This window comes from Megachile rotundata, chromosome 4 (assembly GCF_050947335.1).
Source record: "Megachile rotundata isolate GNS110a chromosome 4, iyMegRotu1, whole genome shotgun sequence".
Classification (NCBI taxonomy): domain Eukaryota; kingdom Metazoa; phylum Arthropoda; class Insecta; order Hymenoptera; family Megachilidae; genus Megachile; species Megachile rotundata.
In genome coordinates, this window is record NC_134986.1 from 16,569,159 (window position 1) to 16,588,689 (window position 19,531).

Genomic DNA, 19,531 nt, shown 5'->3' on the forward strand with positions numbered 1-19,531 from the left:
ACGATCAGCTACTCGAGTGAAATATGTGAAAACATTAGAAGATTTGTGAAACTCCTAAAAAGCTTTGCACGTTCGAGCTAGATATAATCGCGTAAATATCCAGTTATCACTATTAAAAGAATCAAAAGATTCTGGAGGGCGAAGAAATATCTTCCATCGTCGAAGCATAAAGATAACACGAAGTTCGTTGACTCATAAGAGTCAATAAAAGCTTAATATTCCGCGGTAAAAACGAAGCTTTACGAGAAAATTAACATTATTTTCAGATGTTTGAATAATCATACTTTTACTACGTTCATTTACACTGGTTATAAGTATTTGAACAAGCAGAAATATTCATGGCTGAAGAAAATTAAGGTCGACGTCTGTAAAATTTTTCGAAAGTGGAGCTAAATTAAAAGTTGTTTTTCTTGCTTTGTAAAACAATCTCGATTTAATCTAGGATGTAGACGGCGCAGAAAGATAGTATCAGACCACCGGCAAACATGTTTACAGCATCGATATCGAAGATGCTTCTGTCATAGATAAAATGGACTCGTACATCATAAATCGTTATTTCTACATTTCCGTAAAATTTAGTGGAAACAGAATGCAAATGTAATTAACGTGGATCAAACTAGCTGAAATTTAAATACACAGCCGTGTAAATAACGCACGTCCAAAAATTCGACAAATATGGCTATCGTGACATTCCGGTGAATTTATTGTCCGCAATCAATGCAAGCAAACATACCGTTCGATTGATAATTCAACCACATAGCATCAGTTCGAAATCTAAATAGTTCATGTCTGAAATGAATCGTACCATTTAAACATTCGTGCAACAGCTTAAACTCCAAATATATTTTCTAAGTACAAAAAACAAAATAAAATTCAGTTTCGAATAAATTAAACCGTGTTTGGATATCGTGTTACAACGTATAGTTAGAACGGAATCATGTTTTCAGGTTCAACAGCACTGTGGTTGGCGAAGCTCCAATGGGATAGTCGAAGTGTATATCGTAAAGAACGAAACATCGATTCTCAAATTGCAAGATATAAACTACATCGTATTTTCTGCAAATACGTTGGGCAGAAAATCCTCGGCGACCGTTGAATATGCCAACATTCAGCAATTCTAATATCATTGTTGAATATGAAAAGCTTCCATTTTGCAAAGTACACTTGGGTGCAATGTAGATTTCTCTTACTTTAAAAGGTAAACGAAAAATAGGGCGAATGACGACACCCCTTTCGTTGCACTTTCTTTTAACTCAAAGAAGCTAAATAATTATTGTAAATTGAAAAGAACCTATTTAGGAAAATAATTTCTTAAAAGTGTCACTCCTTATATGACTAAATGGGGCATAAACCCCATGAAAATATTCACCAATACGTTGAATGTAATTTATATTTCAAGGTGGTTGTACGTGAGAGTAATAATTAAATGACATTGGAGTATGATAATTGCACGATAATAGAAGTGAATCATTGTTTATACGCGAGATTAGGCAGAAAGGAGAGAGGAGGGTAAGTAACGGCATGACAGAAAAAGATGCAATGACAACAGAGTTGTCGTCATTATTATTGTCAACATCGCGTCGGTGTCTTTGATGAGATAGTTGAAGAGTATAACAATGTTTCGAATGCGGATCTTTGTAGGTATTCTCGTGGCGGACACTCGCACTGGAAGTACGACACGCAGCCAAGCAAACTTGAAAACGGTCTAAATTGCGTAGACGCTTCTTCACCGCGTCCTGGTCCTTGTGTGCCTTGTGGTTGTCTCTAAGTAAACCTAATAGCACATCCTTCCTTCCCTTTATTTGCTGTTAATAATAATGTCTCATTAGTGTCTTTATTATTCTATGAACAGATTAAGAAGTGTGACAACAACCTTGCCAGGATGTAGGCAGCAAGAGACACAGTATTCATAAATTGCACAGCACCCTTGAGCGTTACAAGTTTTACAACTGTACCTCTCGCTCTTAGTTACAGTTGATGTATCTTCATTTTTTGTGGGATCCTTTTGATCTATGTTACAGCAACCATTTGGTAGAATATCTTGTCTGGAGCATACGATACCACGTTCATCTACTATCAGAACTTTGCCCTATCAGATTAACAAAATTTAAATACATTTAATTATCAGTTCTATATGAGCATGCATGAATTTAATATACCTGTACAGAATTACGACATGGATGAACCACTGTATCAGTGTCATTCAGATTCGACATTACATCTATGTTTAATGCATTTTCATTTGCTCCTTGATCAATTGCCATTTGCCACGATGATGGTTTGCCAGATGCTCTCAACTGTTCTGACAATGCATCATCATCTGAGATTAAGTCATCGTTATTGTCATTGATAATCATAGGGTCCATGTCGTCAAGATCATTGTCCAAGGGTAAAGAGTTTTTCTATAAATAACATAATATTATTTTTTAAATCACAAAGCTAAAAATTGATGTTAACAACTTGGAGTTACCTGGTCTCGAAAAAGAGAAAAAGCACAGTAGGTGAGAGACAAAGCAAAGATCAAACCAAGTACAAGGCGGCGTCTAATGATTCTGAACAGACCACCGCAACTCGGCATCCTTTCCACCTTTTTATAATTTACCCTTGTGTTCCCATTAAAACTCTATTTTATTTCCAGACGCATGATCGCAATAGAACTAAAAGAACAGTATTACTTAATTAGATTATTCACAAACATATGAATTATATCAAAGTGTAAATTAATACAAAAATTAAATAAAACGATTCAAATAAACGGGGAAAAGAGCAGGAAAGGTTATGTTGTTTCTGTTACAATCAAATCACAAATGTTTGCGAATCGCTTACCGATCTTAGCGTGTAAATATATTAATTATTATAACATGTAGTTCTAATTAATTAATCGTACGTTCATTAAAGCAAAATATTGTTTTCTTTTAATTATAATTTATCAGGTTGTTGTCACTGAACGTACTGACAATAACAGAAATGCATTGTCTCTTCAGCATGGTTCATAAAGTTTACGTTGCTTTCTGTTAGATGTCACTATCTACCGCGTTATCAATTTAATATCGACATATGATATTTTGTAATTAAAAATTTTGTAAAATTGTAAATTATGTTACTTATTTATCATGTTAACATTAGTTAACAATTTTATTATTATAATTTCAGTATTTAAGTTGATTTCTTTAAGGATAATTTTATTTTTGTTTTTTCCTTTTGCGTTATTGGTGGCATTTTCACAATGTAAAGTTTTTCTTCCTTTTTTCCCTAAAACAGACATTGCAAATGTTACTGAAACAATCAACGATCTTTAAAAAAATCGAAATTGATTAATTTAAACGTATATACGTTGTCATGTTTGACATATAGAAATTAAAAAAAATAGGGAATGGAAAGTAAACGGAAAGTAAAAAAACATAAAGGATGACTCTTAAAGTGATACAGTGGTCAATATCCATAACAGTTTTCTTGGTTGTTATTATTATTATAATTTTATCGGTTATTCACCTTGGTAGACGAGACCATAAGTTGCAAAATAAGACATAACCGGTATGACTTAGTTTCTCATTTTTTATTTTCTAAAAACGCAATTAGAAGTATTTATGTTATTCTTTCCACCTTTTTAAAATTAAAATGTAAGAAAAGGTTCCTGCACGTGGACATGAAGGACAGTTAGCGAAAGTGAGTGTTTCCAGACATGACTAAAACGTAACCCCCTTATTTCCACTATTGTAAATCTTCGGACACTATAGCTTTCACTGCTACGATGGTCTCTTTAACCTCATTGTGAATTTTTGTTTGCTTCAACATGTGCATCGCAGACGAAGCAGCTTTTGGTTTTAACAAAATTATTTTCTTCGCGAATTTGAAAATTTTTCGCAAGACCTTAATTTAATAATTTTTTTTTGTTTAATCGACAGGTTGCCTAAGCTGAAAGATCGCACCCAAGGATACTTTAGCATGGAGGTAACATTTACTTTCGCTTCAGTTACGAGAAGTTAATCAATGAAGATGATTAGTTATATTTTCTCCAGAAGATTTGATCTCGTAATTCGCACGCTAGCACTTTGTTAATGAATTTGGAATTATAATACTATTTGTGTATGATTATATTATATTTTATCGTGTTATAACAATGTACACGGCACAGAGGGTAAACTTATTAAAGTATATAACCTATATTGCCAAATACTCAATTATAAATTACTAAAATCTAATGACATTCTTCAATTTTAAAATTATACATGTACTGTATAATTTATAATAATTATTACTCTCGCAAGAGTAAACACTTTATAACATTCCTGACGTCAGAACTGATTCTGTATGGAAATACTTTTTTCACCATAGGAGTCAGATTACTATGGTACGTTATACAAACGTATAGAATATAAACACTCAAATCTGTTGTATATAAACAGTACTCTAATACCGTGAAACGATTTGGGGTTCCTGCGCAAGGTCAATATATGTACACATTCCAGCTAGACTAATAAGTTACAGACCATTTACAGAATATTTAAACTTTAACAAATCAAGGATCAGTAAATACAAAATCTTTACGATACATTATATTCCAAAAAGGTGTAGAATGCAGCAGAAAATATTGCGTAGTCAACATTCAAATATATTTGCCGTTAGACTCCGGTATGTGACGGGGTATATTTTGCAGATCTGCAATCGGCAAAGAATGTAAGCGTAATTGAACACCGGACAGGGGCGAAACGAAGACAAAACTGTAACGCGATAGGATGCTTAATAATCAGTTCTATCGTCTCAGGCGATAAATACCGAAGTAAAAACGTGCGGATAACTTAAGACGCCTGCAGCCTCGCAGTTCCATTCGCTCAAAGTCAACCGTGACCAATATGCAACCAATTAGAGGCCAGAGTTCAAGTGGATTGCTTGTACCTTGTGGAAACACGCGCCCCCACCAAATATTAAGGGTTCCAGGATCCAACGAGTCAGTGTATCGCTACAGTCGCCAACGGACAAGTAGTGCTGGTACATCGAGAAGGATATTTCGATTTGGCGCGAAAGTAACGAAGAGAACTTATTACAAATCAAAAAAACAGTGTCCGACATGTAAAAAACGCCGGTCGAAACACGTCATCTTATCGAGATACGATCTTTGGTTGCCATGGATTAACAAAGAAATTCATCTGCGATCGTTAGGCATTTGTAGAAGATGCAGACACTCGTTCTATAAGGTACTTCTTTCTTTTATTTTCCATAGGGATTTAGGAGTGGGGGGAATTGTGTCAGTGTGTTCTAGTGTGCTTAGGGTGTGTATTATGCGATAGTTTTTCGGATAGCGTTCGATGTTGATAGAAAATTAACATTACCAGTTAGTGGATATTCGCTTGTTACCTTAATTCGAAGTGACAGCTCAATGATTACGACTTTTATTCGCTGTTTATATATCAAATGAGATTATCTATAAGTTCATATAAGATTAACTTTTCAATGTGTCATTGAAACAATGACGATTTAAATTACAATTTTAAACTTCCACTTTCTAAAGTCATCTTTCAGTGAGGGTTAATTTAGAAAAAGAATGACAGATTGAATATTTTCGATTTCGTGAATATAGTCAGGCTACAAGTGTCACGTGATCACCGATTTCAATGACGTATCATCCTATTCTGCAAGTTTTTGCTAAGTACGAAATTACAAGAGTCGTTGATCCCGTAAAATGTGCAGTGTCAAGTGTTTACCGCCAAGTATTACATGCATACACATATTGTTATTAAATTGTGGGTGCTTCGTACTTTATATGTGAGCAATATACAGCACCACATATGCTGACCACGTGCAGGGCATCGAGACCGTTTTTTTTTACTAGTATAAGCACTGTCGTAACAAGGTGATAAACCAGGGGGTCTTAGACCATCAGGGACAAGAATTTTCTTACCCCATACAATGTGAACTAGTCTTCTTACCTTATGAATAGCAATTAAAAATAAAAAAATAACATTCCTTAGAATCTTGACCTCTGTTGGATAAAAATTTTAATTACGTCAGTGGGTACAAGTAAAGTTTACAACATTTAGTTGCTTTTATGTTATACAATTTTTGTCAGTAAATTGTTTTCAAAATATTGTTTATATTAATATTAGAAAATTATTCTAACCTTACTCTTTTTTGTTTGATAAAAATTTTACAATGTTTGCTTTATTTCTACATGCTTTAATTATTTGTAATTGTTCTAAATTATTTGAAAAAATTGGTGTTTCCAAAGTAAGAATGAGTACATTTGTACTTGAATTTATAGATATACATCGCGATAAAACGTATTATCTCTAATTCCACGCAAAATTTTATCTATTTATCGATGGTTTTACCAATCTCATTTTACAACTTTTTATTTCATTCTTAATATCGACAACGAAATATTTTAACGCAAAATTGTTGAACTTCGAATACTTTTAAATACTGTAAAATGTATAAAACATACTTCTGATTTATAATTTTCTCTGATATGTATCACTCCACTCAACTTTGTATCGACATTCACCTTCGTTTGCAACTAACGTCACTGTTACATAACCTTCCGATAAATCTTCATATTTGATTACGATTTCTGATGCATAATCTTGAAGAACTAGAAATTATTCAACATTGTATTTTGAAAGGCAAACCACTGAATATTAAAATTTGCTTACTTCACTGAAAGAGTAATAATGCAACTGACGATAAAATCGAGACTGCTATTAAGAACGGGGGCGCAACCTTTATATGAGTTAGTTTCTTCAGGTATGCGGAGGAGGGAGTGGGGTCTCATTTGGCCCCTTCCAATTTGCAAGAGTAACGCGTACTCCTATTTACGTAATTATTTATTAACATAATACATTAACATAAAAATTGATATCAAATATAACATAAATTTTTATTAACATTGTTCAGCAGAGTCACATTTAATTTGTTACATTTATTTTGTTTACACAATTCCTACACTTTTGTTATTTGTTTAAATTTTAAAGAATATACTCCGATCAAGACTAGCAGGGTGACAATATCCTAACCTTACTTAAGTTTTGATAGAAAAATCAGTGGGGTAAATGGAAAAATAGGAGAGCTTGATAGAAAATTCAAAGTGAGTCTGAATATATCCTAACCTAGAAAATGGAAACCTTTCTAATCAGACATTTGGTCAAGTGAAAAAGGTTCTGCATACACAAACACTGTCTACCCAAAGAAAATTGTCGAAAAGGAAAAAGGGTAATATAGAATCAATAGACATAAAAAAAGGAAAGAAAGACTGAAATATATAAAAGAAAGTCGGTGAGGGTTGATGTCAAATGAAGAGTGAGTCGATTTGAATAATATTTACGCAGCATTGTTCATATTACGTGTTTAACCATCAGTGACTAATCGTCTCAAGTTCGCTACGCATAATATCCGTACTTTCTAGAAACAGATTTGCCTCTGCGCGTTGTTCTTTGTCTATATTAATCATTATTGCAATATCTGTCATAAGTAGATTGTTCGGTCAAAGTACAACTACGATTGTACAAACAAGTATGGAGAAAGACTATTGGCGTAAAGTGGAAGATAAAAGCAGTTTGGTTAAATTCACCGTGATGATAACGCGATGACCTTATATAAACAGCAGAGTACGCGGTTCTTCGTGTTTAGTACAAACTGTGCTTTCGAACGAGTGTAACGTTTACGGATAATAGTGCGAAACTCTTTTTATACCGTGGTTCAAAATATAGGATCGATATTCTTCTTAGAATTTGCGCGTAATTTGGTTTTGTCAACGTTTGGTATAAGACTGTACTGTTATGAACGCAGTTGAAATGTAATATCGTAGATCACTTTGGACGATAAAATTATTATCTCTGATAAATTGTAAAATGTAGTCAGTTTGTAAAATTAACTTACAATTTTTAAATTATTATAAGTTAATAGGGCAAGAAGAAAATATTTTTTAGAAGGGTATTTTTCATCCGAAACTTGTTACCAAGAAAACAGTCAAGAGTTTAAGAAATCTTCAAATTATTTTAGACATTGAAACTTAAAAATTCTGGCTATCTAATCTTCAACGCATCATGGCGGACATCGATGACCAACGCCTCGAATTTTCTGTATAAACATTTTAAAAAAGGCAAAGTTAAAATATTAGTGTTATATTAATTTCAAAATAACCCATTAAATTTTTCTCTCAGTTAACCTGTTAACTGGTGACTGACATTATCTTATTTTAATTCTTTTCATTTATGGTATGTTTTAAACCATTTGATCATATTTTTAAGCCTTAAAATATTTATAAACATTTCATATTATTTTTAATATTTTTACTATAGCTATTTCATCCAACTTGTGATTGTAAAATATTTATAAAATTTATTATAATAAACTGATCTCGCTATTCCATGGCACAGTTTTCAAAAGTAGAAATATGTGCCTATTATGTAAGATTATATTCGCAGTATCCTGCAGAAAAATCGAGAGTATGGATAAGATAAACTTATGGTTTCACTCATGTGCACTTCCACAATGCAGCCTCGTGCAGATAAGACCCTCGATTCGCCGAAGTGATCCAGGATTAACTATAAATTCAGACCCTTACTGTTTTATGTATCGTTTACAATCGTATACACTTGATAAGATTGAAATGCTTATATAATCCTCAGTGCTTGCGTTTTTAACAATTAAAAGTATCTAACTGAATCATTACACCACTTGTAATCATATCTAGAATTATAGAAAAATTTATCAATAATTACAATAACAATTATTTGTTACATAATGAATAAAATAAAATAGTCGATTATTGCAGCAGCAACTTGCAGAATTTTAATATAAAAAAATACTTAAAATCTAGAGAACTGCATCTTCAAGGTTACAGGAACTGTGTCGCTTGGCGTTCTTATTTAGACTCCCCGCCAGGCTATACAAGGATGTTTCTAGGAATTTGGGAAGATGTTATCTAAGTCGATCTAGGAACCCACTAAAAAATTTGAGTGCTATTGTTTGTAGAGAATGTAAAAGTAGAGTCCCAGACCTTAACTGTAGCCACATCTGAATACTTGAAGGATCAAAGGCTGAACGGTTTGTTGCCATGGCAAGGTCATTTTTTCTTGACCTAAATCCTGAGTGTTCACAAATTTTCTATAGTTTTTAAACAGAGCATTTGAAGGTGCCGTTTTATGACAGGAAAACCCCAAATATTTAGCGCGCTACCTTTATGACCCGGCTATGATTAACATTTATTGCCATATCATAAAGTCCTTCGATACCTGAGGGGCGAAACTAGTCTTCGAAAGCCGAGTACCGATTGACTACTCTTTTAAAATTATTTACCTGCACGAAAATGTTAAAGGTGAAACAGACATCTCAAACTAACAAGGAAACGGAAGCGATGAAACTATTTTGATGAAACTACGTTAAACAAGCAAAAATAGGGGACATATTTTTTTATTGAGGGTTTAAGGGGTGAAACGTTTCGAAAACCATACGAGATACATTAAAACTTCTAATATGAAAGTTGGATGGTTTTTTACGTATAATAATAAGTTGCTAAAAAATTGTGCAAAATTTATAACAAACAAATTTTGGTAACCTTATTTTATTCAAATTTGCATAATGACCAAAACCAATTCCCTCTGCAAGAATTTAATAATAGAGCTGTTTTGTCTTGAAATGATAGTTTTTATTTTTCCTTGTACCAAAATAAAATCCAGCTACAAATAGTTTAAACAAATTAAAAAATGAAAAACAAGTTTTATATTTTGCTCTTTCGACTGGTAATGTTCCAGAGATTTTTGTTATTTATATCTGATGCTCTCAACAAGTTCATGGTTGTGCGTCAATCGCGTCGCAATAAGCGCATATATAAAGGAAAAAAGTGGCGATTTCTTTATTTTCATGAAAAGTTGCATTCAAGACGCTTCATAGCTTTTAATTCTGTAGATAAAAGAGAAACACCCATTAATAGTGAAGTAGAGTTGAATACTCGTGTCCCTTATTTTTTCTTGCTTAACAAACGTACAAAGTTTCGAGTACAAAGTCAAAATCAGAGAGAAAACTTCCGTGCCTTGTAAATACAAGTCGAATAAATCAGCAACATGCGTATCTGACCTTAATCTGACCTTTAAGAAAAAAAAACACAACAGGGTGATTCATTCTAATTTACGTTAGCATTGAAATGCGCAACACAAATGTATTGAAAAAAGTGGGGGTAAAAAATCCTTATCTAGGATAAACAAGCTTATTGCAGATAACGCACCCTTTTTTGCTAATACGAAGGCGATATCTTATATTCGACAAACATCCTTTAGAATCGGAGCACTTGTTACGTTCCCCCACCCATTTAGTGACGATAAAACCCTCCTTAAATATCGGTTGCGACCGAGTACCCGAGTCAGTTCAAAAGTCGTGAGCCTACGGAATGAACCATCTCGAAGTACGGAAGCCACATTCCAGACCCACGCGAAGAACTCGCTGACGCGCATTTCGATCAAGTTACCGATCTCTGTACGTTGCATATTCGACATATTTCTTCTTACAAACTACAACTCGCAAATAGCCATATCGAGATATAAAATTGTGTATTGTTACGAGTATTCTTACCGTTAATCTAATCTTTAATTTCTTTGGACGCGGAGTGGCGAGACGCTGCTAATCTTTCAAATGATGTATTACGAGATAATAATTACGTTTTCGTATATTGCTCTAAAATAGAAGTATTAATTTATCAGCAAATTCAAAGGCAATAACTTTGAAAATCTATCAGAAAATTGAAAGGCAATAACTTTGAAAATCACTTTGCAGCTAATGCGAACAGAGAACTGTAACTGACGATTTCAAATACGAGAAGCGTGTGATTCTAAAGAGATCGAGTGAAAATAAAATACGAAGTAATCGGCGAGGCGAGAATAAACAGATCGTATGAATATATCGTTGAATCATAGAAGCGTGTTGTCGCCCGATCGCAGCCAACGCGGTACTCGGTAATGTCCTGACTACACTAGAGGACTCACCAGTGACGAGAAACAAGGGCGTCCTTAAAGAGCGATTGCCGCGCTCGCAAGATGTCAGAAAGCACGCGATCGGAACGCGTTACGCCAACGAAGTACGACAACCTCGTGTTCAAACAGTGGCTTCGCGACAAAGGAGAAGCTGGTCGTCGCGAAGTGCTGACAAAGGTGTGAATTTTCTCTCATACGTCAAAGAAACGTAAAAATGCTTTTTTTGTAATCCTAACGAAAACTAACCGTTTGCGGAATGGCTGTTTTATTGCATTTGTGGCATGAAGGTTGAAACAAACGAATGTGAATGTAAACAAAAAATGTTTTACGTCGGAGGCTCCTGTCTTCTGTTTTCCTCTTTCCAATGTTCTTTCAGCAATTTTCGTGAACATGGAGGAAGAATTTAAACGTAAAATACGGGCACGATTGTTTCAGCTGAAAGTGGATCTAGAGAATCTTGGACTGTCGCGTAGCCAGGTGCGCAAAGGATTGTTGCAGCTAGCGACGAAACCGCGAGTGATCCTTTGGCGGCACACCGCGTACAGGAGGTAACTTTACGTCATTACGTGTTTCATTATACTTGCGGAACGTTTGCACAGGGTTATGGTTACGGTTTTTGTAATTTATTGAATTGCGGTGTCTAAGAAAAAATTTGAACGTTGGATGTTCGTGTTGACGTTATTCAATTCGTTCAGTTGCTGTGTGTCGAAGCACGCGTCACATTTACATGGTGTCGCATTTATTTTTCATAGAATTTAATATCTTGTATATCGTAGAAAGACTGATGGAAGTTTAATAATATGGTGAAATTAATTTCAAGTATATTACGGTATATCAAGTATATTTTTTATTAGATAAATAACTCGTAACAGTGTAGATGACGAATTTGTATGTACATTCGAGAATCACCCACATGACGTGGCAGTCAACGTTATCTTCACAATTTCTCATTCATAAAGTACCAGACAGCAGTTGTTTTCAAACGGATGTCATTTCCTGTATGATATCGACATAATTGTGTGCTAATTTTGTAGAGTACATGATTTTAATGATCTTAACAATTGTGGTGAAAGTCGAGTAATTTTATGTACATGTAATTGTCATTAATTTTGTTTTCAAAAATATAAATATTCAAATTATTTGGGATAATGTAATAATCTCTCGTTATATTGCCGCTTTCTGGAAAATTCTGTATGTTGCACTTTAGTAAAAATATAAATAACTAACCACATATGGTGCATTATGGTCAATTTCTAAATGTAAATAAATAGCAATGAATCATACAGATAATTACACGTACAAATCCGTTCGTGCAACTCGTTATCAGTAGATGAATTAAATCAAAACATTCAAACATCTCTGAACATGGATTCAAAAGTTGCGCGCAATTTCTGATTGCGTCCATTTATTTTCTTCTAAGGTGTCTTCCTCCAGTTTCAATTAAAATTTGTTATCTAGTCACGCGTCAGAAAACGTGTTAAAGTACTCAATAATTTTTCAACATTACTATTTATGATGAAACATAAGATAGAATAAAAAACTTGAAAATTAAAAATATCGATTGCTTGCAAAAAGAGATATCAAGGTACTCGCAGAAGTGTGACGTTCTAATCCAGTCTTTAATCGCAGCGATTAGTTTCTTGTCATTGCTTTAGTAATTTGCTTTTAATTGATGATAAACTGGATAACATAATATTGAGAGAGTGTATACATTCAAACGAATAATCCTACGCCAATGGTTAGAAAAGTGATTCATAAAAATCGAATTGGAAGATCGATCCATTCATTGTCTTAACGACATAATTGTCGCACAATTTTAATCGTGTACCATGTTTGTGTTTCAGGCGGAAGTCATTAGAAAAGTATGAAAAACCGATCGTCGTTAAAACAGAAGTTGCGTTTCTCGATCGACAACCAGAACTGCACGATGAGGATACACAAACACCAGACAGCACACAAGGCATTGAAGAGGACACGAAACGCGACGAAAAAATAAAAGTAGAAATATCGAGCAGCAGCGAATCGATGTCGAGTGAAAGTTGTGAGTTAGGGCACCGAACAAAGTCGTATTCGTTTGATAAGGCTTTAGAGAAAGTAGATTGCACCTTGTCTGCAAATATAGTCAATATGAATAGTAAACGATCTTCCGTCATTATATCGGCAGCTGACGCGTTCAAATCGCAAAACAAAAACGACGCGATGAATAATAACACGGAGGAAAAGTCCATGTGTATCAAAGAGACGCAATTTCCAGTTATCGACGGTGGAAAGACGCGAACCGAAGCAATTTCTGACTTGACGTGTGATAAGGTGGGCCAGGACATAGTCTACAGGCCCGTTCGAACTGAAAGGAATCGTATAAAGTTGAATTTGAAGTCTTCTTCCGATAAAAGAAGTCATGCAAAGTCTGATGTCCACAAAGAGTCGGACACGAAGTATACGAGGGTCCAAGATTCTGTATCGCATCAAAACAAACGCGCTAAGCAAGGCGATAATGTGGCGACTGATAAGACAACGAGGATAGAAGATAATCTACATAAAAGACACTTATGCGAGACAACGATGAGCATTGAGCTAAAAATAAAAAAGATCCGAACGTCCGTTGACGAACGAAGAGAACTCGATAGGAAAATGGCGAAAAGCATAAGGTACAAATTCCGATCGTGTTTCGGCGACTGTGGAAGTGTCAGCGAGGATGAACAGGAGCAGTATATTTTGCAGAAACGGTGTAAACGAAGACGCAAGAAGGATTCTGTTGACTCGTGTGACTCAGGAGTTTACTTCAGCGAGGTAAACACAGTTAATAACAACAGCATAGAGATTTTAAGGGACATTCAGAAAGCTGTGCCCGATTCTACGATGCACGAAGACGTCAGTGAAGATTCGTCGCTTAGCAGGATAGAAGCGGATGCGATAAAAAATGTTACGAGCGATGAAAATGTTAAGCTAAATAACGTTGAGAACGTTAACAACACAGATAAGCAATCACCAAATGACAAATGCAATGTGAGCGAAGCAGGAAACAATAAAGAAGTTCATAAAAATAGTACTTTTTGTAACAATAACTTGGTACAGAGTACAACTGTATTGAATAGTATAGAAACGTCCTCGAAAGATAAGAAGTCAAATACTGATCTTCCTATATTAGACGATACTGACGCAGATAATGTATCGCCTTGTAGTACTCCAAAAACGTGCGATTTTAACCGCGATGCAGACATAACCGCAGACGTTCCACAATCTGCAACATGTGGTTCGGATTTGAGAGATTTGAGCAAACTTTTAGACATGGATTTCAACGAAACTTGTCAGGTTACGTCAAACGGAAATGTCCTCAGTATTAGAGAAAAGGATGCGACAAACGACAATCAAGATGTTTGTAATAAAGATACCAATGAAGATTTGCAATTGAATTTTGCAAGTTGCAACCAAAGTCTTGATGAACAAGCGCCGAGCATTATGAACGGTAGCCCTTCGAAGGATACATTATGTCTTGATGTAAGGAATGGCGTTAAAACTATTCCAGTAAGGATAAATTTGTGCAATCTGTTGAGTGACACGAATGAAATAGCATTGTCAAACATCAAATTAGATAGTGTTATAGAACAGAAGGATAAAGTATCATTGCCAAATTCTGAATCAAACTTGGTAGAAGAGAAAGCAACGGAATCGGAGAGCAGCAACGTCGTAGCGGAAGAAAAGAAGGAAACTGCAATGTCGGATTCTAAAGAAAAAAGCCAGAATACTCAACCTAAAAATGTTCCTAGAATTAAATTAAGGGTTCTATCCAGTGCAGAATTAGGTTCTAGGTGGTGCCCTACACCTGTAAATCCTGTGATTTCTACTACCTCTGAATTATCAAGTACAAATACAGTTGTAACGTCAGATACTGGTTTAACGTATACTACCAGTAATCAAGTATCCTCATCTTCGATAGTAACGCAAGCTGCACCTACGAAAATACTAGTAATTACCACAACTGCAAATGCACCAAATCTTGGCGATAACTCTTCTACTTATTTGAAAAAGAGCAACATGGATCCAAAATTTTCAGAGGCTATATATAATGGTTTAGTACATATATATCATTTAATTGTAAGTATTCGTGCAACCCGCGTAGATCATAGTAAAACACTGCTGAAAGAATTTGAAAATTTACGAAAAATATTGAATAGCGAAGATCATATTAATTTGATAAGTGCAGTTATAGACATACTTAACAAAGAACTGTTAGTAAATCAACCGTTAACTTTAAAAGAATTACTTCATTACATACCATTATTTAAGTCGTTATTTCTTCACAAATCACAAGAAGAAAATTCTAATGGATATCAGAATACCATTCCTACAATCATTTCAAATATGACAACCAAACATACTATGTATAACAATTCTCAAGGTTTACAAAGTACTACATCTGTACAAAATGTGCTTCAAAACGTATTTTCTTCTTGTATTGCACAAACTCCAGTTTCTACAAATCTTAAAGAAAAGGCGTCCGTGCAACCGCAAAATAATCTTATGCAAAATAATGTACCAATGAACTCTACTGCTACTAATTATGGTATACAACAGCCCAACTTTATAACACCATTGCAAACTCAATATCGGCATCGGGGACCTCCTCCTCCTTATTTTGTTAGGCAACATTCTATTCCTGTACAACAAACGCCTTTATTAGTTAATCCGAATGAAACTGGTATTAGATACAATCAAGCTGCAAGCGCGCCGTTTTTATATAGTTATTTATTAGGATCAAACGCATATGGTAATGTAAATGCAGCAAGCTATTGTATACAGCAAACTGCGACTCAAGTACGTGAGCAAAATGTAAGAAATGTCCCTTGCATGAGTCAATCCAAGTTTCAAAGCTCAATGCACAGACAAACTGCTTATATGCCTCAAGAAGTCCAGCCACAAAATATGCCACAAATGCCTCAAAATATACCAGTGGTAAATCCTACAACACAAACTGTACCAAATAATTTTGTACCAAGTGCACCTAAATCTAAGAAACATGTGCCAAAATATACACAAAGAAATGAAACACGCCAAAACGTACAAATGCAAGCACAGGTTCCACATAAAGTAACTTCTAAACAAGTACCACCACCATTACTTCAACAGACACAGTCCCAAAACAAACAGAAAAGTACCTCTCAAATCTCATTAGAATCAACAGTGAAACAATTTGGTGTACTAAGGAATCTTTCTGACATACAAAAGATTATATTACTGAGACAAATAAATTTTTACTTCGGTTGTACGACGTGGTTGCAACAACAATTTACAACCAGGCAATGGCAAATTATTCATTCACAACGATCCTTGTTGCTTCATTTTCAAACACTCTTAAAACACTTTGTACAAAACGCAATAAATAATATTTCACCGAATATGTCTCAGTCGAATATGTTTGAGAATAACATACTTATAAATACTGAAAATAATATTCAGAAAGAGGCCCAAATAAATGTACAAAGAAGTGAAGAAATACATTGTCCGGTTAGTACATCTAACACAGAAGCAGAGCAATGTAAGATAGGAAATACGAATAGGTCTAATGTGCCATGTCAAAGGAACTTGATTACTTTAACATCCAAAGATCAATTTGAAAACGAACAAAATGTAACTGGTAACTTACCAGATAAACAGCTTCCAAATCAACCACAAGAATCAGAAACATTACAGAATGAAGGAATACAGCGGAATAAACAAACTGAACAAACTTTAGTACAAAATGAGCAATCTATAGTTACATCAAATTTAGAAACACAAAAGACATTAGATAGTAATATCAAACAAAAAGCAGAAGGTACTACAGACTTAAGTCAACAAAATTTAAATAACCATATAAAAATAATTTATAATATTCCTTACGTAATCCAGAAAGAAGTGTCAGTAATACCTAATTCAGAAGAACTGCCTAAAAATACATTGCAGCAGCCAAATCCAGACTTAACGAATGAAGAAAATTTAAGTAACTGCGTAAAGATAATTCATAATGTTCCTTACACAAATAACACAGAAGTGCCAATAATATCTAATTTGAATGCATTTCACAAGGATACAGTGCAACAGTCAAATCCACATTTAGTGACTGTACAAATTTCTTCGCACAATTATGAAGTAAGAGTAATTGATACTAATGCAGTTGATGAGACTGAAGATAAAGAAATTAAATCAGTACCTGCACAACCCAAAGAGTGTGAAGAAGTAGAGGAGACCAAACATAATGTTTCTGCGTCATCATGTTCAAAAAATAATACCTGCGAAAACTTCTTAGAAGTACATTCACCAAAAACTTTAGATGATACTAAACAATTTAGCAACGAAAATATAAGCAATAGTTCATTGGAAGGAATTACTGTATCGCATATTGCAGATGTGAGGAGTATAACACTAGAAGCATTTGAGGAAATGGAAGAAATTAGTGATACTCATATGAATAATTCAGAAGGAAACATTATAGAAGAAGAGATGAAAGTGTGTTTAACTTGTAGTAAACCTAGTAGAGTAACATGTTCAGTTTGTTTAGAAGCTAATTATTGTTCTCAAGAATGTTTGAGGTTACATTGGGAAGAACATTATCAAGATTGTAAGCCTGTAGAAAATAGTGTATATTTGTAATTTAAGTTAAGACTATTCTTTAGTCTACACGTTTATCTACCAAAATATAATGTTTTTTATCATGACAATGTTATGTTAAACAGTATTTATTGTTGCTGCTTTTGTTTTAAGATATTGTTTTTTTTATATAAGCGCCTTTCATAAATTATTATTCTTCATAAAAATACATTTCAATGTAAACATAACATAATTATCATAGTTAAATGTACAAAATAAATTCTGCCAAGTGGTTTTGTTATTTAAATCTATCTGTTGTTATGTTATTATCGAGGTAGGTAATTTTCTTTTTAATAGTTACTATTTTCTTTGTATTACAATTGTCCTGTTTATTTATTTATTTATATTTGTATCTTGTTTATTCTCTTTATCACAATACAAGAAATACAGATTATCATTTACACAGTACCACAGACTATAAATTCTATACTGTTAATCTTGATAAGCAGTTATTCTTCATAACCAATTCCAGGTATATAATTCGTTTTTGGATTGTGGAACAATGAATGTTTACCATCTCCCCATGGAAAAGGCTGTATTAGAAACAAAATTAGTTAAATCTAACTTTGGTTTTTTATTTATTTTCTATTTCTTACCCTGTTCAGAATCTTCATATATGGATAATCAATAATTTCTGGTCGTGGCGGGTGATCATTCTTTTGTAAGTAACAATTAATTGATGAAAGTATTAGCGAAGGAAGTCCCACGAAAAGTGTGATGTTCCTCCACATCTTTTCACCGGCTAAAATTGTAGTTACTTGTAAATGATCTTACATAACATATACTTAACATGTAGTAACGCTATTGTTTTTAACACACAACAAAAAGAAATACAAAAAATGAACATCGTTATCATTTATAATTTCATGTAATATTTTAAAGTTGTTCTAGAATGTATCAGAAACGTATAAGTAACGAAATCTTGCAAATACGTAAAAGATCTTGAGAAACGTTTTCAACGTTTTTGACATTTTCTTGAAACCCTGTATTAAAAGAAATCTTACCTTCACCGGGTGTGTGAGCTTCGCTAGCAGGGCGTACAATTCCCCGTCTAAAGGCATGGCCAAATTGGCCAATTTTCGGTAAATTCGCTTGCATCGTTCAGTCGTCTACTGTCTGTCGCCTTCTTTGCTAATCTTTATTACGACTGACGAATAGCAGCACTGGCAAACTGCAAACTAAACATTTAGCACCATCTGACAGTGAAGGAAGAAGGGAAGGAGAGTCAGAGGATACTTCGAAATACTGTTATATTTCGATTCTGGTCAAATTTTCTTCAGTAGGTTTTTTTTTCAAAAAGAAACTGTGAGAACGGTTTTTGGTTGCACAAACGAAAAATTTTTATTATTTCAACGATATTATCTATATTACCGATAGGACACATAGTGTATATCATGCAAAATATTCTCAACAGATAATTCGTATATTCGGACCCATGAAATATATTGCAACCAGCATAGAATTAATAGGAATAATTATATAATAAATATATAGCATATTAATTAATAAAATCGATGTTAATTAAATTAAAAAAAAAATCGAACAAGTGGCGCCATCTCTCCGGCGAACAGGGTGAACTACACGGTTTTGAAACAGCAGCTTCATTAGTTCCTCGAGCTGCCACCAGGGGGCGGCCCGTGTGCGCCCCCTAGCGGTAAAAATAAGAACTAATTAAAGTAGTGTTTCAAAAGTGTGTAGTTCACCCCGTTCGCCGGAGAGATGGCGCCACTTGTTCGATTTTTTTTTTAAATTCAATTAATGTTGATTTTATTAATTAATATACTATAAACTTGTGCTATATGTTAATATATATTCATTAATAATGATTTTATGCTGTTTGCAATGTATTCTGTGGGTCCAAAGATGTGAATTATGTGTTCAGAACAATTCACATACTCAGAGCATCACAGTTCAGCGTTGTGGTGTCAGATGACACCGTCTGT

General features: G+C 34.1%; 4 protein-coding genes and 1 long non-coding RNA gene across 13 annotated transcripts in view; 2 read left to right on the forward strand and 3 right to left on the reverse strand.

Annotated features, from left to right (window-relative positions):
• The window catches only part of LOC100883779 (uncharacterized), a 208,539-nt gene that overhangs the window by 65,245 nt on the left and 123,763 nt on the right, over positions 1 to 19,531 (reverse strand). The gene's annotated exons all lie outside the window — the stretch shown is intronic.
• Positions 1,373 to 6,781, reverse strand: LOC100883893 (SREBP regulating gene protein). The gene is made up of 7 exons (XM_003703931.3): positions 6,651 to 6,781; positions 6,443 to 6,589; positions 2,827 to 3,252; positions 2,471 to 2,657; positions 2,160 to 2,402; positions 1,874 to 2,089; positions 1,373 to 1,805 (listed from the first exon to the last, which is right to left on the reverse strand). Exons 4-7 carry the CDS (start codon positions 2,576 to 2,578, stop codon positions 1,395 to 1,397), a joined length of 978 nt encoding a protein of 325 aa, XP_003703979.1. The 5' UTR covers positions 2,579 to 2,657; positions 2,827 to 3,252; positions 6,443 to 6,589; positions 6,651 to 6,781; the 3' UTR covers positions 1,373 to 1,394.
• On the forward strand, positions 3,260 to 4,166 carry LOC143264256 (uncharacterized). Its single transcript, XR_013037834.1, has 2 exons — positions 3,260 to 3,666; positions 3,906 to 4,166. It is a non-coding gene; the product is annotated as an uncharacterized LOC143264256 (long non-coding RNA).
• On the forward strand, positions 4,447 to 17,835 carry LOC105662646 (uncharacterized). Of its 8 annotated transcripts, none has more exons than XM_076530562.1 (4): positions 5,054 to 5,195; positions 10,765 to 11,138; positions 11,397 to 11,509; positions 12,806 to 17,835. In XM_076530562.1, the coding sequence occupies exons 2-4, from the start codon at positions 11,025 to 11,027 to the stop codon at positions 17,589 to 17,591; spliced, it is 5,013 nt and encodes a 1,670-aa protein (XP_076386677.1). In that variant the 5' UTR covers positions 5,054 to 5,195; positions 10,765 to 11,024; the 3' UTR covers positions 17,592 to 17,835. The 8 variants fall into 8 exon arrangements, with proteins under 8 accessions (XP_012142270.2, XP_076386677.1, XP_076386678.1 ...); XM_076530563.1 differs by having other exon boundaries at positions 5,055 to 5,195; positions 10,905 to 11,138; XM_076530561.1 differs by lacking the exon at positions 5,054 to 5,195 and adding an exon at positions 9,453 to 10,702 and having other exon boundaries at positions 10,738 to 11,138.
• Positions 17,892 to 18,753, reverse strand: LOC100877513 (cytochrome c oxidase subunit 6A2, mitochondrial). Its single transcript, XM_003703959.3, has 3 exons — positions 18,593 to 18,753; positions 18,185 to 18,330; positions 17,892 to 18,121 (listed from the first exon to the last, which is right to left on the reverse strand). The coding sequence occupies exons 1-3, from the start codon at positions 18,684 to 18,686 to the stop codon at positions 18,038 to 18,040; spliced, it is 324 nt and encodes a 107-aa protein (XP_003704007.1). The 5' UTR covers positions 18,687 to 18,753; the 3' UTR covers positions 17,892 to 18,037.